General features: G+C 35.0%; 3 protein-coding genes across 4 annotated transcripts; 1 reads left to right on the top strand and 2 right to left on the bottom strand.

Moving 5' to 3' along the window:
- The first annotated feature begins 1,586 nt into the window (after positions 1–1,586).
- LOC127254504 (protein THYLAKOID FORMATION1, chloroplastic) lies at positions 1,587–5,722 on the top strand. Its single transcript, XM_051279635.1, has 5 exons — positions 1,587–1,910; positions 3,018–3,285; positions 3,852–4,068; positions 5,014–5,129; positions 5,368–5,722. Exons 1-5 carry the CDS (start codon positions 1,721–1,723, stop codon positions 5,459–5,461), a joined length of 885 nt encoding a protein of 294 aa, XP_051135592.1. The 5' UTR covers positions 1,587–1,720; the 3' UTR covers positions 5,462–5,722.
- A 271-nt stretch (positions 5,723–5,993) lies between these two features.
- On the bottom strand, positions 5,994–13,147 carry LOC127254503 (diacylglycerol kinase 5-like). 2 transcript variants are annotated; one of them, XM_051279634.1, is made up of 13 exons: positions 12,895–13,147; positions 11,520–11,738; positions 10,394–10,516; positions 10,164–10,292; positions 9,604–9,689; positions 9,259–9,382; positions 9,045–9,093; positions 8,654–8,736; positions 8,175–8,242; positions 7,954–8,028; positions 6,879–6,966; positions 6,644–6,760; positions 5,994–6,504 (listed from the first exon to the last, which is right to left on the bottom strand). In XM_051279634.1, the coding sequence occupies exons 2-13, from the start codon at positions 11,727–11,729 to the stop codon at positions 6,169–6,171; spliced, it is 1,488 nt and encodes a 495-aa protein (XP_051135591.1). In that variant the 5' UTR covers positions 11,730–11,738; positions 12,895–13,147; the 3' UTR covers positions 5,994–6,168. The 2 variants fall into 2 exon arrangements, with proteins under 2 accessions (XP_051135591.1, XP_051135590.1); XM_051279633.1 differs by having other exon boundaries at positions 12,865–13,146.
- A 1,214-nt stretch (positions 13,148–14,361) lies between these two features.
- LOC127254755 (phenolic glucoside malonyltransferase 1-like) lies at positions 14,362–16,034 on the bottom strand. Its single transcript, XM_051280023.1, has one exon. It carries the CDS (start codon positions 15,916–15,918, stop codon positions 14,590–14,592), a length of 1,329 nt encoding a protein of 442 aa, XP_051135980.1. The 5' UTR covers positions 15,919–16,034; the 3' UTR covers positions 14,362–14,589.
- Positions 16,035–17,695: the final 1,661 nt, after the last annotated feature.

Raw genomic sequence — 17,695 nt, 5'->3', positions numbered from 1 at the left:
TACCGCCGGATAAAAAACGCCGCTTGCCGTGGTCGAGAGATTTCAGAGCGTACTTGATCTTCCACCCTTGATCGGAGTGGCCGCTCACGGCGGCGACTGCGGCGGCCATCCAAAGTCTATTCGCGTAACTCATATTTCTTCTTCGATCTCAAACACTTGAGAACTCGAAAATTAATTTCTGTAGATTGCTTAGTGAAGTGAAGAGTGGAGTGATGCGATTGGCTAGAAATATATATACAGCCACAAAATGTTTTGGTTTTATTCTTTAATAGAGAAAGTGAAAGTGGAGAGGTGGAAAGGTCTGGAGGCAACACGTTTACAAAGTGGGACACGTATCATAATATGCTATGCTAATCAATAGTCTGCATGCATTGAACCTCGCCCGACCCGCGTACAGCCGGGTCTGCTCTGACTCGAGTTAAAATGGACCGGCCCATACCCGACTCAGCACGTTGCCATATACGATTGAATAATGTATAAGGGATGATACTTCACTGCGGGTTCCAACTTTCCAAGGGTACAACTGCAGCGGCTTTTCGCGTCACAGAAAAATAAATATATTCTTATTAACAATATTTGTAAATGAACAGTATAATTGCTATAAAAAATAAAATAAATATTTTATTTTGAAATTTAGGAAGATGGATGGAGAATTATTATTTTATTTGATCATTTATTTTTTAATTATCAATTTTATTCATTTATTAACCATCCCTTATATTTATATTTTATTTTTATCAATATTAACATTTAATTAAGCATGGAGCTATATTAATAAAATGAGTTATGTTTATATCTTAAGTATAAATAATTGAAATGATGTTTTAATTAAGTAATTGCAAGCCAAGCATGTGCATGATGATAGATTTGAATGTACGGGTCTTTCTTTAATTAAGAAATGATGAGACTGAGACTGAGACTGAGACTGAGAGTGACTAGTGAATTCTTACACGCAACAGCTAGCAACGATAATTAGAGTTGGAGCCCTCCCTGTTAGCAAATATAATTATTTGAATATTAGACATCAAACCTAATAATCTGATCACATTTGTGTTAGGCAATGGATGCATCAACCCAAACCCAAACCCAAACCCAAAACGACATGTTTACTTTGAACAATGTAAAAATATTATTTAATCACAGTTTAAAATAATCTATCTCAACTTACTATGTTTTAGTATTTTTCTATATTACACTACAAATATTTGTCTTTTATTACAATAAAAATAATTATATACTAATATTAAAATATCATTAATTTTTATATAAGCTATAAATATAACTTTTCACTTGTAAATAAAACTAACCGTTTGATTATATAAGATGTGATAGATATAATTATTTTGATACGACTGAAATATTATATAATCACATGAAGTAAATAAATATTTTGAGTCTTTAAGAGTAATTTCTAATTTCCTGATCTATTTATACGTATAGTATTAATTCCAAATGTATATTTGTACATGATTTTTATCTCGGACAGGCAACGTGAGGTCAGCATCACGCGAAACACGTGTCCAAGACCCATTGGTTCTGTTTATACAGCTCAAAAATTGTAAAATCCAAAACCAAAGTCGGATAATCCGTTAAATCCTCGCCGCTCAGATTGTGGCCGCTCCTTTTCTTCCTCTCAGTTCTTCCCCGCAGCGACTGATGGAAATTTCTGTTTCCTTGTGAAATTTCAACTTCTTTTCTTGATCAATTTGCTCAATCGGTTATGGCGGCAGTCACTTCAGTCTCCTTCCCCGCAGTGGCTCAATATCCCGACCGGAAATTCTCCGTGCGTGGTTATTCGGCTTCAAGTATTTACACATTTAAGCTCCGCAATGTGGTGTCGTATGATTTGTGTAGTATTCGTGCCTCCAACGCGGCTCGGATGGTGGTTCGTTGCATGTCCACAAGTACAGGCAAGCTCCTCTTTTGCGGGTGAAAATTCGTGTTTTTGATTATGTATTTGAACAAGTATTTTGAAGTATGTGGAGTTTTGGAATTTTGTTTCTATGTATTGGGAAATGGTATCGGTGGCGGTGGTTGTTTGTTTCCTTGTTAGTTCTAATACTGTTTTTGGAAGAGAAGGCTTGTTGGAATAGCAGTTGCATTAATGGAAAAAAAGTGAAATGTGGCCAAGGAAACTTAAGTAGGTATAGACATGTAGTTGTTATTTTCTCTGATGTAAAGGAGTACACTTTCCTTCAAGTAATGTCATTTGATTCATCATGATGTTGTGCTGTGCAGTTAATTTTTAAGTCTTGGGGGAAAATCCCAACGAACCACAAATTTAAGCCTCATCATGTTCTGTAGTTAATTTCAGGTATTGGCTATTGGATATTTGTTCGCATGTTTGTTTTCGAGGACCTAGAGAACATTTTCAAATATGAACCATTGCTTATGGTTTGCTCAATCAAAATTACTTTCTTACTTAACGGGATATATCATTTATACATTGATGTTGTTTGTCATGTTTTTCCTGAAACTAGCACTGGTTGAATTCAGCACTTTAATCCTATTAGGTGCTATGACTTTACAAATTTTACATGTCTTTCAAAATACTGAGATGATATTTCTTTTAAAATGATAGGGTTTGGTTTTAAAATGAAGAAATTGAGTTTTAGCAATATATTATGTTAATAAATGGTATCTTTGGTAATTTTTTAAAGCATTAACTATTTGTTTACTTTTTGATTGTTTTTGTGGTTTTTGGTTTTGATGTTTTTGAGGTAAAATAGTTGGTGAACTTGACGTTTGAATGGAAAATTGGTGTTAGATATGGTTTTGGACGGAAATTGCAGATGAATAGTTAAAAATAGGTGTAGATTCACAGGTGAACAAACCTTAACAAATGATAATTCTGACTTGATTAGCGTAAGTGTTGAAAACTTTGATTATTTTCATTTTACGTGCAATTCAATGCTCTTTTTCTTTCTCTGTCGCTCTAGTTTGCTCTTATATACTAGTTCTCTTTAGCTTGGCAGTATTGCTTCTGAAAAGTTTCTTTTGATATTGATTATATACAGATATTCCTACTGTCTCTGAGACAAAGATGAATTTCTTGAAGGCATACAAGAGGCCAATTCCTAGTGTATATAACACAGTATTACAAGAGTTGATTGTACAGCAGCATTTGATGAAGTACAAGAGGTCATACCGGTATGATCCTGTGTTTGCACTTGGTTTTGTTACTGTTTATGATCAACTCATGGAGGGGTACCCAAGTGATGAGGATCGAGAAGCCATTTTCAAAGCATATATTGAAGCTTTGAAGGAGGACCCTGCTCAATATAGGCATGTACTAAATCATTCTGTTGTTCTTTCCCCTATTTTGCTCCTAACCATACTAAAATATAAGAAGGTAATCTCTCTGACTTAATATTAGGCCATTTCAAATTTGTAAAAATAGCACATTAAGGGAGAAGAGACTATTACAAACTTAATTTTTATTTAAAAAGCTGTTTGTACATAATAGCTACAGTTTTGGTGGGTTGTTTTAACACCGATTCAAATCCTTCAGTGAGAACAAAATTTGAAGTAAGGGGTTAGGCTAGGAGCACTGTTTATGGTGATAAGGGGATTTTTAGCAATCCCTTAGCTGTATATGTAGAAGTTGGTGTGGTTCATAATATTTAGAAAGATGTCGGGCTACACTAAAGGCAACTTCTATGCTGGTGACTGAGCATTTGAGCTATAATATTCTCTGCTTTATGCAATAACTATGAAGTATGAGATCACGGGCTTTACTATTATTGTCTGTTGCTCGTAGCATATCTGCCAGTTCAAAGTGTTTATCGTAGTTGGTACTTTGGTGATTCCAGTAGCTAGTGTAGTATATCAAAGCATGGTTCATTTTGCAGGGCTGATGCACAGAAGTTGGAAGATTGGGCTCGTACCCAATCACCTAGTTCTTTAGTTGATTTTGCTAACAGAAATGGAGAGGTGGAGGACACACTAAAAGATATTGCGGAAAGAGCAGGAAGCAAGGGGTCTTTCAGTTACAGTCGCTTCTTTGCAGTTGGTTTGTTTCGGCTGCTTGAGTTGGCAAATGCTACTGAGCCCACAATCTTGGAGAAGGTAAACACTAATGTGGAGGTGTTGTTGGTGCAATTGTTTGTCTTAGAGTGGTTTAACCAGAGCCATTGTAAACGCACCAACTAAGAATTTTAACTGCAGCAGTCTCAAGCACTAATTTGCTTTCTTTCAACAGTTGCTTACAAGCTCAAACTTGGTATTATAAGTACATACTCTGCTGCCCCTTGTAATTTAATATAATCTCCTCTGAAATGCGAATCATGATAAAGGTTCAATGTAGAGAACAAGCCAACGTTAGTTGTGTTTACATCACTAAACAAATGTCTACACATTAAAAAATTTATTGTTTTGCTTCTTCAAAATGATGGCACCTTTCCGTTAAGAGTCGTTCTATATGCAACTACAATGGAGTTATAATGGTTAGTATATGATACACTTTATTGGACCATAGGTCACTCACAGTAGATTTAAGGATTTTAAGAGTGACTGATGAACGATTTTGGCTTGAAATATCACCTTTCTCTACTTCTATACATTGCCAAAAGGAAGCAAGAAGATTCAGCAAAGTTTTGATTCTAATGTGATGTAGGATGTACCAAAAAGAATCTCTTATTAGTTTGTCTTGAGAAACGTAAATGCTTCGTCCAGATTTCTTAGATCTAACAGGTAATGAAGTCACTGAATCATGAATGCTTTAAGGATTTTCTACTTAAAAAGTTCATAATGTTACTATTGCCTCTCTTAGAAAGGTGCTGCTTGTAAGGATTTGAATATTTGATGTGGAGAACTTTTTATTCTTTTTAGCTTGTAGTATGAAAATTAATTAAAGGCTAGCCCTGCACGACCTCTTAAATCAAGCGCCATAGCATAAAGTCAACCATAGGAAAATAATAAGATTTTTTCCCCCCCTACACTGTATGATCAATACGCTGTAGTTGCAGTAAATCTTGAGGAAATTAATTGTATGTGTTGTTGACGACATGACAGCTTTGTAATGCTTTGAATATAAACAAGAAGAGTGTTGATCGAGACCTTGATGTATACCGCAATGTGCTTTCAAAGCTGGTTCAAGCAAAAGAGCTGTTGAAGGAATATGTTGACAGGTGATGTTTACGTACTCTAAGAAAACATTTCCATTCATAATGCTAAATGGTCATTCAGAATACAGTGCTATTAATGTGCTTTTCTCTTTATAATGGAACTAGCTGATTTACAACTGATCCACGGGAATTGATTCATACAAAGTGTTTATATGCTTTAATTTTTCCTTCTATAAGAAAATGAAGAATGATACAGTTTACATATCTTACTGAACTTTTCGGCATATCTCTGAACTTTCAGAGAGAAAAAGAAGATAGAAGAAAGGGCTTCATCTCAGAAAGGCAATGAAGCTGTCACAAAATGCCTGGGGGATTTCCAATCTGTTGGGAGGTAATGTACAGTTTCCAATTGCCTTTCTTAATATCCTAAGAGTGTATGATAAGTCGACATATAAATAAAGATAGTAAAAATGAAAGCATGGGATTTCAAAAAGTAACGGAGAGCATATTTGTTTGCGGTGAATGAAGTGCATCATGCTCCCATTTTTAATTGTGCAACTAACTGTCTAGAACAGTTTTACTGTTCTTATTTTTTTATGGAAATGTTATTGCTTAATGTCTATATAAGGGCATTGCAATGCATATTACTTACTTTATGTTCCTTGTTTGTTGTGTTGTTTTAGTTTCTGATTATGAGTAGGGATTGGTACATGTGATTCAAAACCCAATTTGAGGTCTATCAACATCGATTTGGAACTGAATTTTTTTGAGTTGTTTTTTCCTTTTACTTAAGTTTGGTAACTTTTTGAGCCACTTGATATTTCTTGAACTCAAGTAGGTGGTTATGTGTTTAGAGGTTCACATAGAGTTAGTCCATTAGAAAATCATTCTTGATGTTTTATCTGATGGCAAATCTAACCCTTTAAGTGAACAATAGCAAAACCATATAATTATTCCCCATAAAATGCATATAAAAACATTATTCCAGAGGGTCTTACAGTATTTGAGTTGATTTCAGTCATTCATTCGACAAAGCTTAGTTCAAATCTCTGTAGACCCTCTCAAAAGAATGACTAAACAATAATCAATGAGTTGATTCGAATTAACTGAGCTGAGAAATGTCTACATCATCTGGAATCTTGAATGATTCTGCAGCACCAAATTTACTGAACTCCTCCCCAACCGACATGTATTCGACAGAATCTTCTTCATCGCTGTCCTTTTCATCTTCTTCATGGATCCTTGGGGATGTGGGGTCTAGAATGCTTTTGGATAGACAATCATGAGTTGCAAGCATCTTAACTTGGTGAAGATGGGAAATTTCAACAACCACTGTGTCGTCGTTGACTGGAAGTGGTTGTTTCCATGGTTCGCCATCAATCCTCATGTATGTCTCTTCCGCTGCACCTTTATGGAACTCAAACCGAATGCGGTGTGCCTGTGGTAGGAAGAATAACAAAATGGTCTCAAAACCAACAACAAAGTGGGAATGTGCAATTGCTAACCAAAATCTGTAGTTAGATTCAAATATTTCAGTTGAATCTGAAGTACGGAGGACCAAATGGAAAATCAAGAACCTGTGCAAGACGAGTCCCATGTCCTTTAGGAGCAAGTAAAATTAGTCCATGCCAAGCATCTTTGAAGCCTACAATCTCTAGTAATCCATCATCAACGAAAGGCGGAGTCAAGTCTCTCTGCGAAATGAGCAGGAGAGCAACCAAATCATAAATATATAATTAAGAGATACAAAAACACCTTTTTCTCACTAAAAAGAAAGTCTGCAAAACAAAGTTCAGAAAAATGGTTACTTACATCACATCGCTTTTTGTTATTTGGAGTTCCCCAAGGATTGAGTCCACCAGAAAAGCTTGGCAAGTTAAGGCATATAATCGACCTGATGCTGCATGGTTAAAAAATGATATGTTAGGGTATCCCCAAAATATCCCTTTCGGAATCAGAGAATACACAAACAGCGGTTTATATTAAAAGCACAATGTCTATAGGAAGACATTGAAACAGATGAACTAACAGCTATTACAAGCACAAATGGAAACTAATACAGCCTAATCTTTATATGTCACTAGACAAAGTTATCAACCTATATCATCTGTGAGAACTTAGAATAATAAAATGCCTTTGTGGTTTTGACATTCTTAAGTAAGATAACAGGATGTGCATTTATATTAGTAAGAAAATATCCTTTGTACTGAATTCAAAGTCTAGGATCATGAAAATGCTGGATAAGAAGTAAGTTGGAATGACTTTCTACTCCCTAAAAGTGTGACTCGGTCATGCACTGATGCATAAATACCTTAATTCTGAATACTTTAGGTGGAAAGTCAATACAAGCAACTTCATTTCAGAAATCTCTTGTATTTCTAATAAGATATCTCAAAGAGAGTGATATTATATTGAGCCCAAATAATGTCTACGGGGCTAGTTGTACTGGTGTGACTTGAATTCCTCTGTTCTCGTTAGAAATTTTGGATATTTCACTGAGATCATCTGAGTTATAGGAAATAGTACTTTTGGTACTGATCTATATTTCCCTACTGAAGGATGAATACTGAATATCCTCCTACACTGCTATCGGTTTTCATGAATCAATCTCCCGGATAAAACTGCAATAAATAATTTTTTAACCCCCTCCCAACTATTAAACTAGTAAATTTTGTATGTATATACATAGATATGCCATTGCAAAACAAAATTTAGAGATCAATCTCCCGGATAAAACTGCAATAAATAATTTTTTAACCCCCTCCCAACTATTAAACTAGTAAATTTTGTATGTATATACATAGATATGCCATTGCAAAACAAAATTTAGAGACATGTCTTGAAACAAATTTGATTATCATCAGTGTCGACAGAAAATGATTTGTACCTGGGCGGAACGTTAAGGTCTTCCCAATCACCATGCTTTTTCATGATCTTCACCTTGCAAAGCTGTGCTATGTTGCTGCATCATACTTATCTAGTTTCAGCATAGGAAGTTACTTATCTATTACCCTACTGAGATTCAATGCTAAAACTGATCTATAATTTTGTGAAATAACTGTGGCATGTTGAAGAATAAGAACCGTGTTCACAAAGCATGACTCTCACTTTGAAGAAGGGTGAACAAGAGAAGCGAAAAACCATCCTTGTCTGCATCCGAGCTTTGCATATGTGCTCTGTGACGTGAAAAAAGAACAATCTCTTTATGTGATTCAACAATTTTTTTATATGCTAATTCTAGAACACATTCATCACATGATCTTCTATTTAAAATAATATTGTAGACAATTGTGGTGTATCAACTAATCAACAAGTAAGGCTTTCTCAAAGGAATGCTGAAAGTAATATGTTGGATGGATAAACAAAAACTCTATTCAAATTAAAAAAGACAGCCTATTTCAAGCATTTAAGTTTTTGATAAGATGTTAAATCAATTCTCAACCAAAAGAATAACTAATACTGAAAAGGAAGTGTAAGATCTATTATCATAGACCTGATCATGTAAACTTTTGGATGGGTTACTTAATATGGTAAATGAGTGGGGTTCATATAAATTTAGATGCCGTATACATATACATGCACTGTACCTGATTAACTAGCTGGTTTTTGAATTTTTCAGGGTGTAGCTTGCGTTCAGTGTGGAATGCATAAGATACTTGTGCGTCCATTCCTGAACGCCAAACATAAAATCGTTGTTATATAACTGTCCCAAGTGCTGCTGGCAATGCTGGCAATAATGCTAGCTAGGTTCACACAAAAACTTGAGTATTTAACAAACAATCAAAAGTCAAGATAATTAGATATTTACAGTACTGGCATGATAGGAAAAGATTCTAATCCAATGACACCTCAACAATGACACTAGAACATGTACAATGAAGTCATGAAGATTCAGCAGCATTTAAATATTAAATCATTATGTGTGTGGGGCACAGCTATAAAACTTGTAGAACTGTAATTATAAACTCTCTCACTCACCCATGCTGAAATAGTTCCAGAATCCTCCGCGGAATGTGTCGTAACCTTCCTGAAACACAATTTCAAGTGTAACAAAAAAAGCTCAATCATTTGCTATTCATTCCTATTAGTTGTTGGTGGTGGTGGGGGGGGGGGGTGTCTGTGTTGCAATTTTATAGTTTTAGAGCATGCATTGAGCTCAAATAAAGTACATCCAACCCAAAACTTAACATACCACATTGAGATCATCAGATTGTGAAACGCGGTGAAAGGCATGCAATGAATGGGGCAATTCCAAAGGAGCAAGTGGCTCACATGTGCCCTCTTTAGGTACTCTCATTCTCATCAGGAGATGCCAACTGAAAAAAAACAAGAAAGAAAAAAGAACTGCCACATCAACAGATTGAAGATATTGCTAAACATGCAGTATGGTTGGAACTAACTTGTCCCAGCTCTAATCTTAAATAATGATCCCTGTAGAAGAAATTAAGTAATACTGCTGCTGCTGGTTGTACAACTAATTAGAATCAATACAAATTTGACTGTTGATTATACCTAATGAAAGAAATGAGAGAACCACCTGTCTATCTTCATTTCTTTTGCTTTCCGAACTTTGTCCAAGAATGAGAGTACAGAGTTACGGTCTGTTCCTGGATTTCTCTTCCCCTGACATTACCAGGAAAGAAAGTTCTTTAACATTTGCTATTCAAGATACATCAAATATGACAACTGATAATTATAACAATGTAGGATTGTATGATTGAAGTAAGATAAGAAAATTTAAACCTAGAGAAGGTATAACTTATCGAGAAAGAAGTTTCTAGGATGTACATGGAAGAATAAATTATGATATTTATCAAAAATATACAGTAAAAATAATTCAACGATATATATACTAGAAACATGAACTAGTTGGTCTTAAAAGCTACAAAACAGTATTCAAATCCCCATCTATACTAAGAAAAGGTGAGCAATTATAAAAGGGGAAAACCACAAACCAGATGCAAACACCGACATCATACTTATCTATGTTTTTTCAATTTTAGACAACCTTTTTGAATGATAAAGCTATTTAACTATCAAGCCTGCCATCATCAACAAATTCTATCATTTAACACCACTACAGTAACAACTTCTTACCCAACCGAATGCAAATGGGAGATTATTTCCCGTTCCTAAAGGCACAGTGGCTACTGGTGGTGGCTGGGACAATTTTAGATCAGAAACCACTCCCAAAATCCATCCAGCCGTGCCATCTCCACCTGCAACCTATAGCTTAAACGCCATTAGTTGCCTCCTCAAAATACTGTGTTTAACAGTCATGAAGAATGGAAGGGGATAAAATTCAATGTTCTTGTAATGCGACTTACTATAATTTTCAACTTCTTCTTGAGTTCAGAGGCAAAATCATCTCCTTGACTCTTGAGCTTTTCGATGTTGAGATAAACTCTGCATAGGACACTGTCCGGAGTTTCTTCTCCTAAATCAATAACCTGAAATTTTAGAGCATGTAAAGATTTTCTTACTGAAAGTAGCAACTGTACATCCATGCTCCTCTATAGGTTATAATTGATCATAATTTAAAATCTAAACAGGTGTTTGTTAAAGAGAAATGAAATAATTTAAGCAGTTGGAAGCCAATTCTGACTCGAAACCACGATTTTGGGGGAAAAACATTTAGAATTATAAGTGAGAAGTTTTAAACATCCTCTAATTGTTTTTCAGTTTTAGTAAGAAAAAAAAAGGATTGTTTTGTTAAAGTTCACAAACAATTGCATCTTAAGGCCATGTTTGCTATGTGTGATTGTATAGGATTATTTAATCATTGTGCCTGTGTTATTAAATGGGATTATTTAGGCTTTGTTTACTTGGTTACTAATTTTAGTTTTTTTTTACTATGCAAACTTTTATAATTTCCTATAAAAATACATTAATTTTTTTACAAAACGTTACATTCAAACCATTATTAAATTTAAAACCAAAATTTAAAAAAGAATCACCAAGTATACATATCCTTAACTATCGCAATGATTAAGTAATCCCATCTAATTACACATAGTAAACATATACTAAGTAAACAAGAAATAGGATTTCCTTCTTTCAAAATGTATAGTTCCAAAAATCCTCCTTGATTAAAACTAAATTACTTATGGTATAAAGACATCACAACTACTTTTTGTTCTCTATTCATTTTCCATTTAATTTTCTCATCAAGTTCTTATAGAATTCATCTTTTATTTATTTTCTTAATGTTCATTTATATTTGAATAATATTGTACTTTATTTGTAATATATAATAAAGTGGAATAATAAAAGTTGGAATATATTAAAATAATATATTAAATATATATGTAACTATATTGTTTACTACCAACACATGCTTTCGAAACTACACCAAGCAATAAAACCAACATATAGCCCCAAAGCCAAGGCATTGTAATGATTTTGCAAAATAGTTGTATCTATTCTTGCAAGAGTTTGAGTTAAGTATAGCACCTGGTATTTATTTAGTATGGACCGGTATGTGACAAGAAGATCGCTGCCTAGCTGACCACCACTCCTAGAGTTGATGAATACTAGAACAGGGCATTCAGGCATGTCAAATTCCTCTTCCTTTGTGTCTGACGTAAATATATAATTCGGGATGTAAAACTCCTTAGCAACATTGTCGGGTTTGGAATCTGAGCTTGCATTTTCTGACTCCATGTAGGCAAGCTGCAAGAAATAATAGTTGAGGCGTAGATGATTTTAAGTTATTCATTCTCATATAAACAACCTAATGCGTGTGTGTGCATGTTTAGTTAAGTTTAAAAGGATTGTCTATTCAAAGAACACTTATGCAGACACTGTTGTATTTGGCGCGCCAAGAATTCCTAAGGAACATTATTATTTAAGTGCTTTATAGTTGTCATATCTCGGAAAAGAAAACTCACCTATTTCAGATGTGTGTGCATAACATTGACTTAGAAGTAGCAAGCCATAGCATATATAATAATGATTAGCAATGCAAAGTTTTGTAATACATTGCCAATGTAGATGGTATAGAATTTGTTATCGAACAAGGAAATTGATAAATTGATCAATGCGTGGAGGAAGTTTCTCGAAGCTAAGGATACAGGCATGATTATTAAAAAGCTTTTAGGAAAGTTGTGGCCTAAGATTATTGAATCAAGCTCAATTGATCAAAGAGAACGTCTCTCAAAATGAGAATACAATGGTCTATATTCCTACAAAAGTTGTGTCTAATTTGAGATTATTTTGTAGGTCCAAAAGAGCTTCCATCTAAGAACAAAAACCATATGAAAATTTTGTGGGAAATGCCATAGTAGGATTATAACGCAAAGAGTTTTGGCATTGAAGTTGTTCTAAGAACAAAGCATTTAACACTGTCTTCTGATGTAATGGAAAACTTTATAGTTATCATTGCCGCCATTAAAAAATTACTGAACCTAATCTCTAAATTAGATGTGATTAGATCACCATCATCTTTGTGGCTTTCCATCTTGCTGCTGACCTTTGTTACGGGATTGAATCATCATTCCCCAACAAAAATTTCCCAATTTTTTTTCAATTAAATCAACAGAGCACAGATACTTCTCTTAGAATAACACAGATAAGTTGTAAATCCATTTAATTTCTTCAACACGGATCTCCATATATAAATTTCTCTCCCGGTGATTCTCGAATTCCTGATTCAATGGCTAAATCTTTCAATTTATAGAACAATGCAGACCAAACTTTCACAGGCAATTTCTATATATATATATATATATATATATATGCATATGTATCCCCAACATTCAGAGATAAGATTGAAGATGAAGACGAATGTATTCAGAACCTGGGATTGATTAAGATATATAGCGATGACCTTGAGATGGATTAATCTATTCCGCAGATCGACATCGATCACAGCGAAGACAGCGTCATTGTGTTGATAATAGCAAGTAATTTTAATGAATTTTAATGGGAAAGAGGAAGGGGAAGTTGAGACGATGGATTCGAAGCAAACAATTCAAAATGGCGTTGGGATTGGGGTTGGGGTTGGGTTGAGGAATGGAAGGCCGCCATTGGTGGGATGACAGTTACCACTTACAATTACAATGCTCTTCTTCTTCTTCTTCTTCTTAATAACCACTTATAGCTTGTTTTGGGGTAATTATCTAAACTTACACTTATTTTTTTAAGCATAAACGCTTTTGTAATATTTAATTATCCCTGCTTTATAAGAACTTTATGTATTTTTGTATAATAACATTTACATACATTTTTCTTATTTTAATAAATTAAGATCATTAATGATCCTACAGGCTATAGCTAGTCTGGATTTTGGGGTCAACCACTCAAATACGTTTATGATGGTATTATTATTATTATTATTATTATTATTCAAAAAAGAATATGTACGGAGTGGTTTAAAATTGATGACAGCACATAGTTGGTGTTTCACAAGAGAATGGATTGTTTTGATGCAAAACCTTTTTAATAATATAATATTTTAAATATAAACTACAGTTTAAATGCTATAGTTTAACTAAGAAATGTGTATTTTATGCCTTTTTTTTTTTTTTTTTTCTTTTTGGTATTGTAATAATTGATTGTATAGAACCATATCATATGGAGCAATTATTGATTTTGAGATATTTTGGACTTACATTTTTAATTGTGAGAAGCACCTACAGATATGGATCAGGTTAAGGGTTTAGACAGCTGATTGTTCCTTCAAAATTACTTATTTCGCAAAGTATTGGATTTTTAAAATATTTAAAAGTTAAATGTTTGATTTGATGTAAATAAATATTGAATATGATATTCTGTATAGAAAATACATTTTTAATATAATAAATAATGTCAAAAAATTAATATATTATGTGTGTGTGTGTGTAAATAGAGCTTTTCTTCTATTGTAGTACTAGTTTATTATTTCATACAAAAAGGATGGGGCAATAAAACTAAAATAAATGAGGAGGTTGAAGAGTTCGAGGTTTGTTCAGGTCAGGTGTTCTGAAAATTAGGAAAAAATCTACTAAAGAAGAGGTTGGAATGATAGTTGTTGAATGATATATATATATATATATATACACGTGTTTGTGTATGGATGAAAACGACTGCTTTAATTTTGTAGAATAATATTTTATTGTGTTCACTTATTATAATTTGTCATATCCAAGTATAAATTATAAATAAATAAAATATACCAATTAATATTAATTTACCAAATAATTGTATTTGATTTTAATTTCAATTAAACACATGTGACTCTAATAAAAAAAATAAAAATTTACTATTATATGGATCGTATTTTAATGAATGGTGGATACAGAATGACTAGTATAAATGAAAATTGCAAAAAAGCCTTGTAATTTAAGGTATTTCCTTTTTTAAACTTGTCTTCAGTAACAAAGAGGGATTGAAAATGGAAATCCTTCCCAATTATTATCCCCAGACAAACCGTCTTAAAATAGAACGTACATTTGATATTTAAATAGTAAAAAGTAGAATAACAGACCTTAGGCTGTATCCACGCGCACGGCACGACCTCTGCAGTGCCCTCCGCTGCGGTGCTCTACAGTTTATCCAGTGTTTCTGCAAACGCCGCCGCGAAAGCATCCAGCACATCCTTCCGCCGCGACAGCCCGATCTCCACCCCGCCGTCGCCGCCCCGAGATTTGCACAGAGACATCGACGTGTCCAAGTCGATTGAAGCCGCTTCGAACTTCCTCGGCCGCCCCCACCCGAAGTCAACGTCGTACAGGTCGAACCTCGGCGACCCCGCCACCCCGAATAGCCGTTTCCGGACCAGCTCGCCGAATTCTTCCAGCCACGTCTCCGCGCCGTCAAGAATCCCCGCCGGATTGTACACCGTCTTCTTTATAGCGTCGCCTAAACGCGCCGCCGCCTCGACGAACCCGCCGTCTCCTTTCAGAGATCCGTGGCTTATTTCAGCCTTCACCAACGCCAGACAGTTCCCAAAATACGACGCCGGCAGCGGCGGGTTGAGCCGCCCGCGGCTGTCGGCGGGGAACGCGAAATATTCAGATTCGTCGTCCGCCACGGCGGCGACGGCGGACTCTGCTTTGGCCAGGCAAGCCCAGACTAGCCCGCACGTGACTGTGAAGGTTGTCACGTGCACCCCCGGGCGGTTTTTCAAGACGAAGCGCTTCAGCCTCTGTACGTCGTCGTTTGAGAGCGTGTAAGTTGACCGAAATTTGTTGATCGGGAAATGGATCGCCGAAGATTCCATCGGCCTGGATTTCTTCACAACATTCCAGTTGATCGAATCCAGTCCCTCCGGATCTACCACGGTGGTCCTGTCGAGGACCGGCGGGAATCTATCGCCGGCGAAGCTGTTGACGGAAGCCCAATGTTTGATGAATCGGACGATCGAACTCGCGTCGCCGATGCCGTGATCGTTGGCGATTCCCAAGCACACGCCGCGACCGGGGAAGAGCGTGATCTGCAGAGCCAACGCCGGAAACACGACCTCGTTTTCCGACCGTTTCGCCGGCGGAATCTCCGGCACGCAGTCGTAGAAATCATCAGCTAATCGGGGTTGATTCCCGGTGAGGACGTCGAAATCTTTCTCAGACTCGGCGATAGTGAGCGGAACCGAGTCGCCAGGAGTAAATCTCGAAACAGGCCGGCCGGAATCAACAGGACAGAAAATTTTTCCGGCGAGCGGGAGGAAATCTGAGAGAGATTGAGCGAATGAGTCCTTCAACCTAGGAACGATGGTTTCTAGAAATTGGGATTTGGAACAGGGGAATTCGAAGAATAGGAGACGCTGAATAGGATGGAATAATAAAAACACTATGTCGAAATGTACGAGGGGGATAACCAGCTCCGTCGCAGGCTCCGGTGACGGCTGAACATTGCAGCATTCAAGCACCGCCATGGGAGCTGACCTCAGGAAGGAATATTCAAAACGACTCGGGACAATTACGAACGACGAACAGAATTATTTAACAAACAGGAGAGAAATCTAGAGCTGACGTGGAGAGATCTGGACTGTCGACAAGATCCTCCATATATTTCAATCGGACGGATGAGATGCATTGTATGAAAATTTTATATTATATGTAAAGAATAGTAAGAAAGAAGATATTATTCAAATTTTTGTGGTCAACAAATCAATTTTCAGCCAATGGTCTGTGAGAAGGCTATTATTCTTATTCATTTGGAGTGTTCGGTAGATAAGCATACATGTAGCACATATATATATATATATATATTATGGTTATTTTTTTTCAACTTGCTATTATACTTATTTTGAAAGTTGAAAGATTTAATATATATATATATATATATTTTTGGGTAAACACTAAAGAATTTCGACGTACAAATGATGCCGGCAGCCATGCTGTGCTGTGACCCCTCCAGCATAAAAATTTCAATTATTAATAAATAGCACAAGAACAAATAATACTATAATTCTTTATGGCGGATTGGGAATCACATTTGGTTTGGCTCTTAAAAAATAATAGTAATAAATAAAAATTGGATAGTTTGGATAGTGGTGTTTGGTGAATTATCTGGAAGAAGGTTTTAGTGTGATTTCATCTCATTTAATTTCATTTTGATCTCATATTGTCATGGGGTAGGTCAGGTCAATTAAAGTGGGTGGGTGGGTAGGTAGGTTTTGCTGTGATTTCATCCCATTTCATTTTTAATTACAAAATATTATGTTTGAACTACTCTTCAAATGAAAATTCAAAATAAAATCTCAAGTAAACAAACCTTAATAACTATTATTATTATTTCATTTACTATTATTTTTCACTAATATTACAAAAGAGATCTTCGATGATACTATAATTGGATACTAGGATCCATACTAATATTGTAAAAATAGGTCTTTGAAGAATAGGGGCATAGAATTTTTATATAATAATAATAATAATAACTTCGAGTTTGTTTGTTTAGTACAATTTTTCCTATAAAAAATAAACATTTAATACAAAATATATATTATTTTAGTATCGATGTAATTTATATGCTTCAAACTAAAACATTTCTCTATTTTTTCGTGGCTTTTTTACTCAGAACCACAATTTAATTTTTTCAACTCAGTGCATTGAGGATGCCGTTTAGCCGGCTCAATCTGAACTTGAGGTAATATCCGTTTCGAATTTTTTATTTCGAAATGTCATATTTTTGAATTTCGGATTTCAATTATTTAAATTAAATTCAAATTGATTTTTTCAAAAATTTGGAATATCCGAATCAAAAATCCAAACCGAAAATCCGAATGATCTCCCTTATCCATCACAATCATCTATCTGGCAGACCCGACCATATCAGCACGGTGGGCCCGAACATGCTTTGTTCGTCAAAAACAAAACTAATTTTGGAAACAAAGTTGTTTTCGTGGACTTGCTTATACAATTGTTATTCTCGTTGGAAATAGACTTTTTTACGAATAATTTTCTTCATTTTTCTTTACATTCCACTCATGTATTACGAGGAGATTAAATCACCAATTTCTAATATATAAAGTATGGCTCAACCGCTTGAATTATAATTTCTCCGCTTTTTTATATTTCTATTAGTTTTTCTTCAGTCACACCATAAAATAAGTGATTATAAAATTTTCAAATATCAATTTAAAATATTAATATGTCAATTATACATGAAATTTTTATAACTATTTTTATTTGTATATTATTATAGAC

This window comes from Andrographis paniculata, unplaced genomic scaffold (genome assembly GCF_009805555.1).
Source record: "Andrographis paniculata isolate CXL003 unplaced genomic scaffold, ASM980555v1 Contig52END, whole genome shotgun sequence".
Lineage (NCBI taxonomy): Eukaryota > Viridiplantae > Streptophyta > Magnoliopsida > Lamiales > Acanthaceae > Andrographis > Andrographis paniculata.
This window is presented reverse-complemented; position numbering and strand designations above follow the sequence as displayed.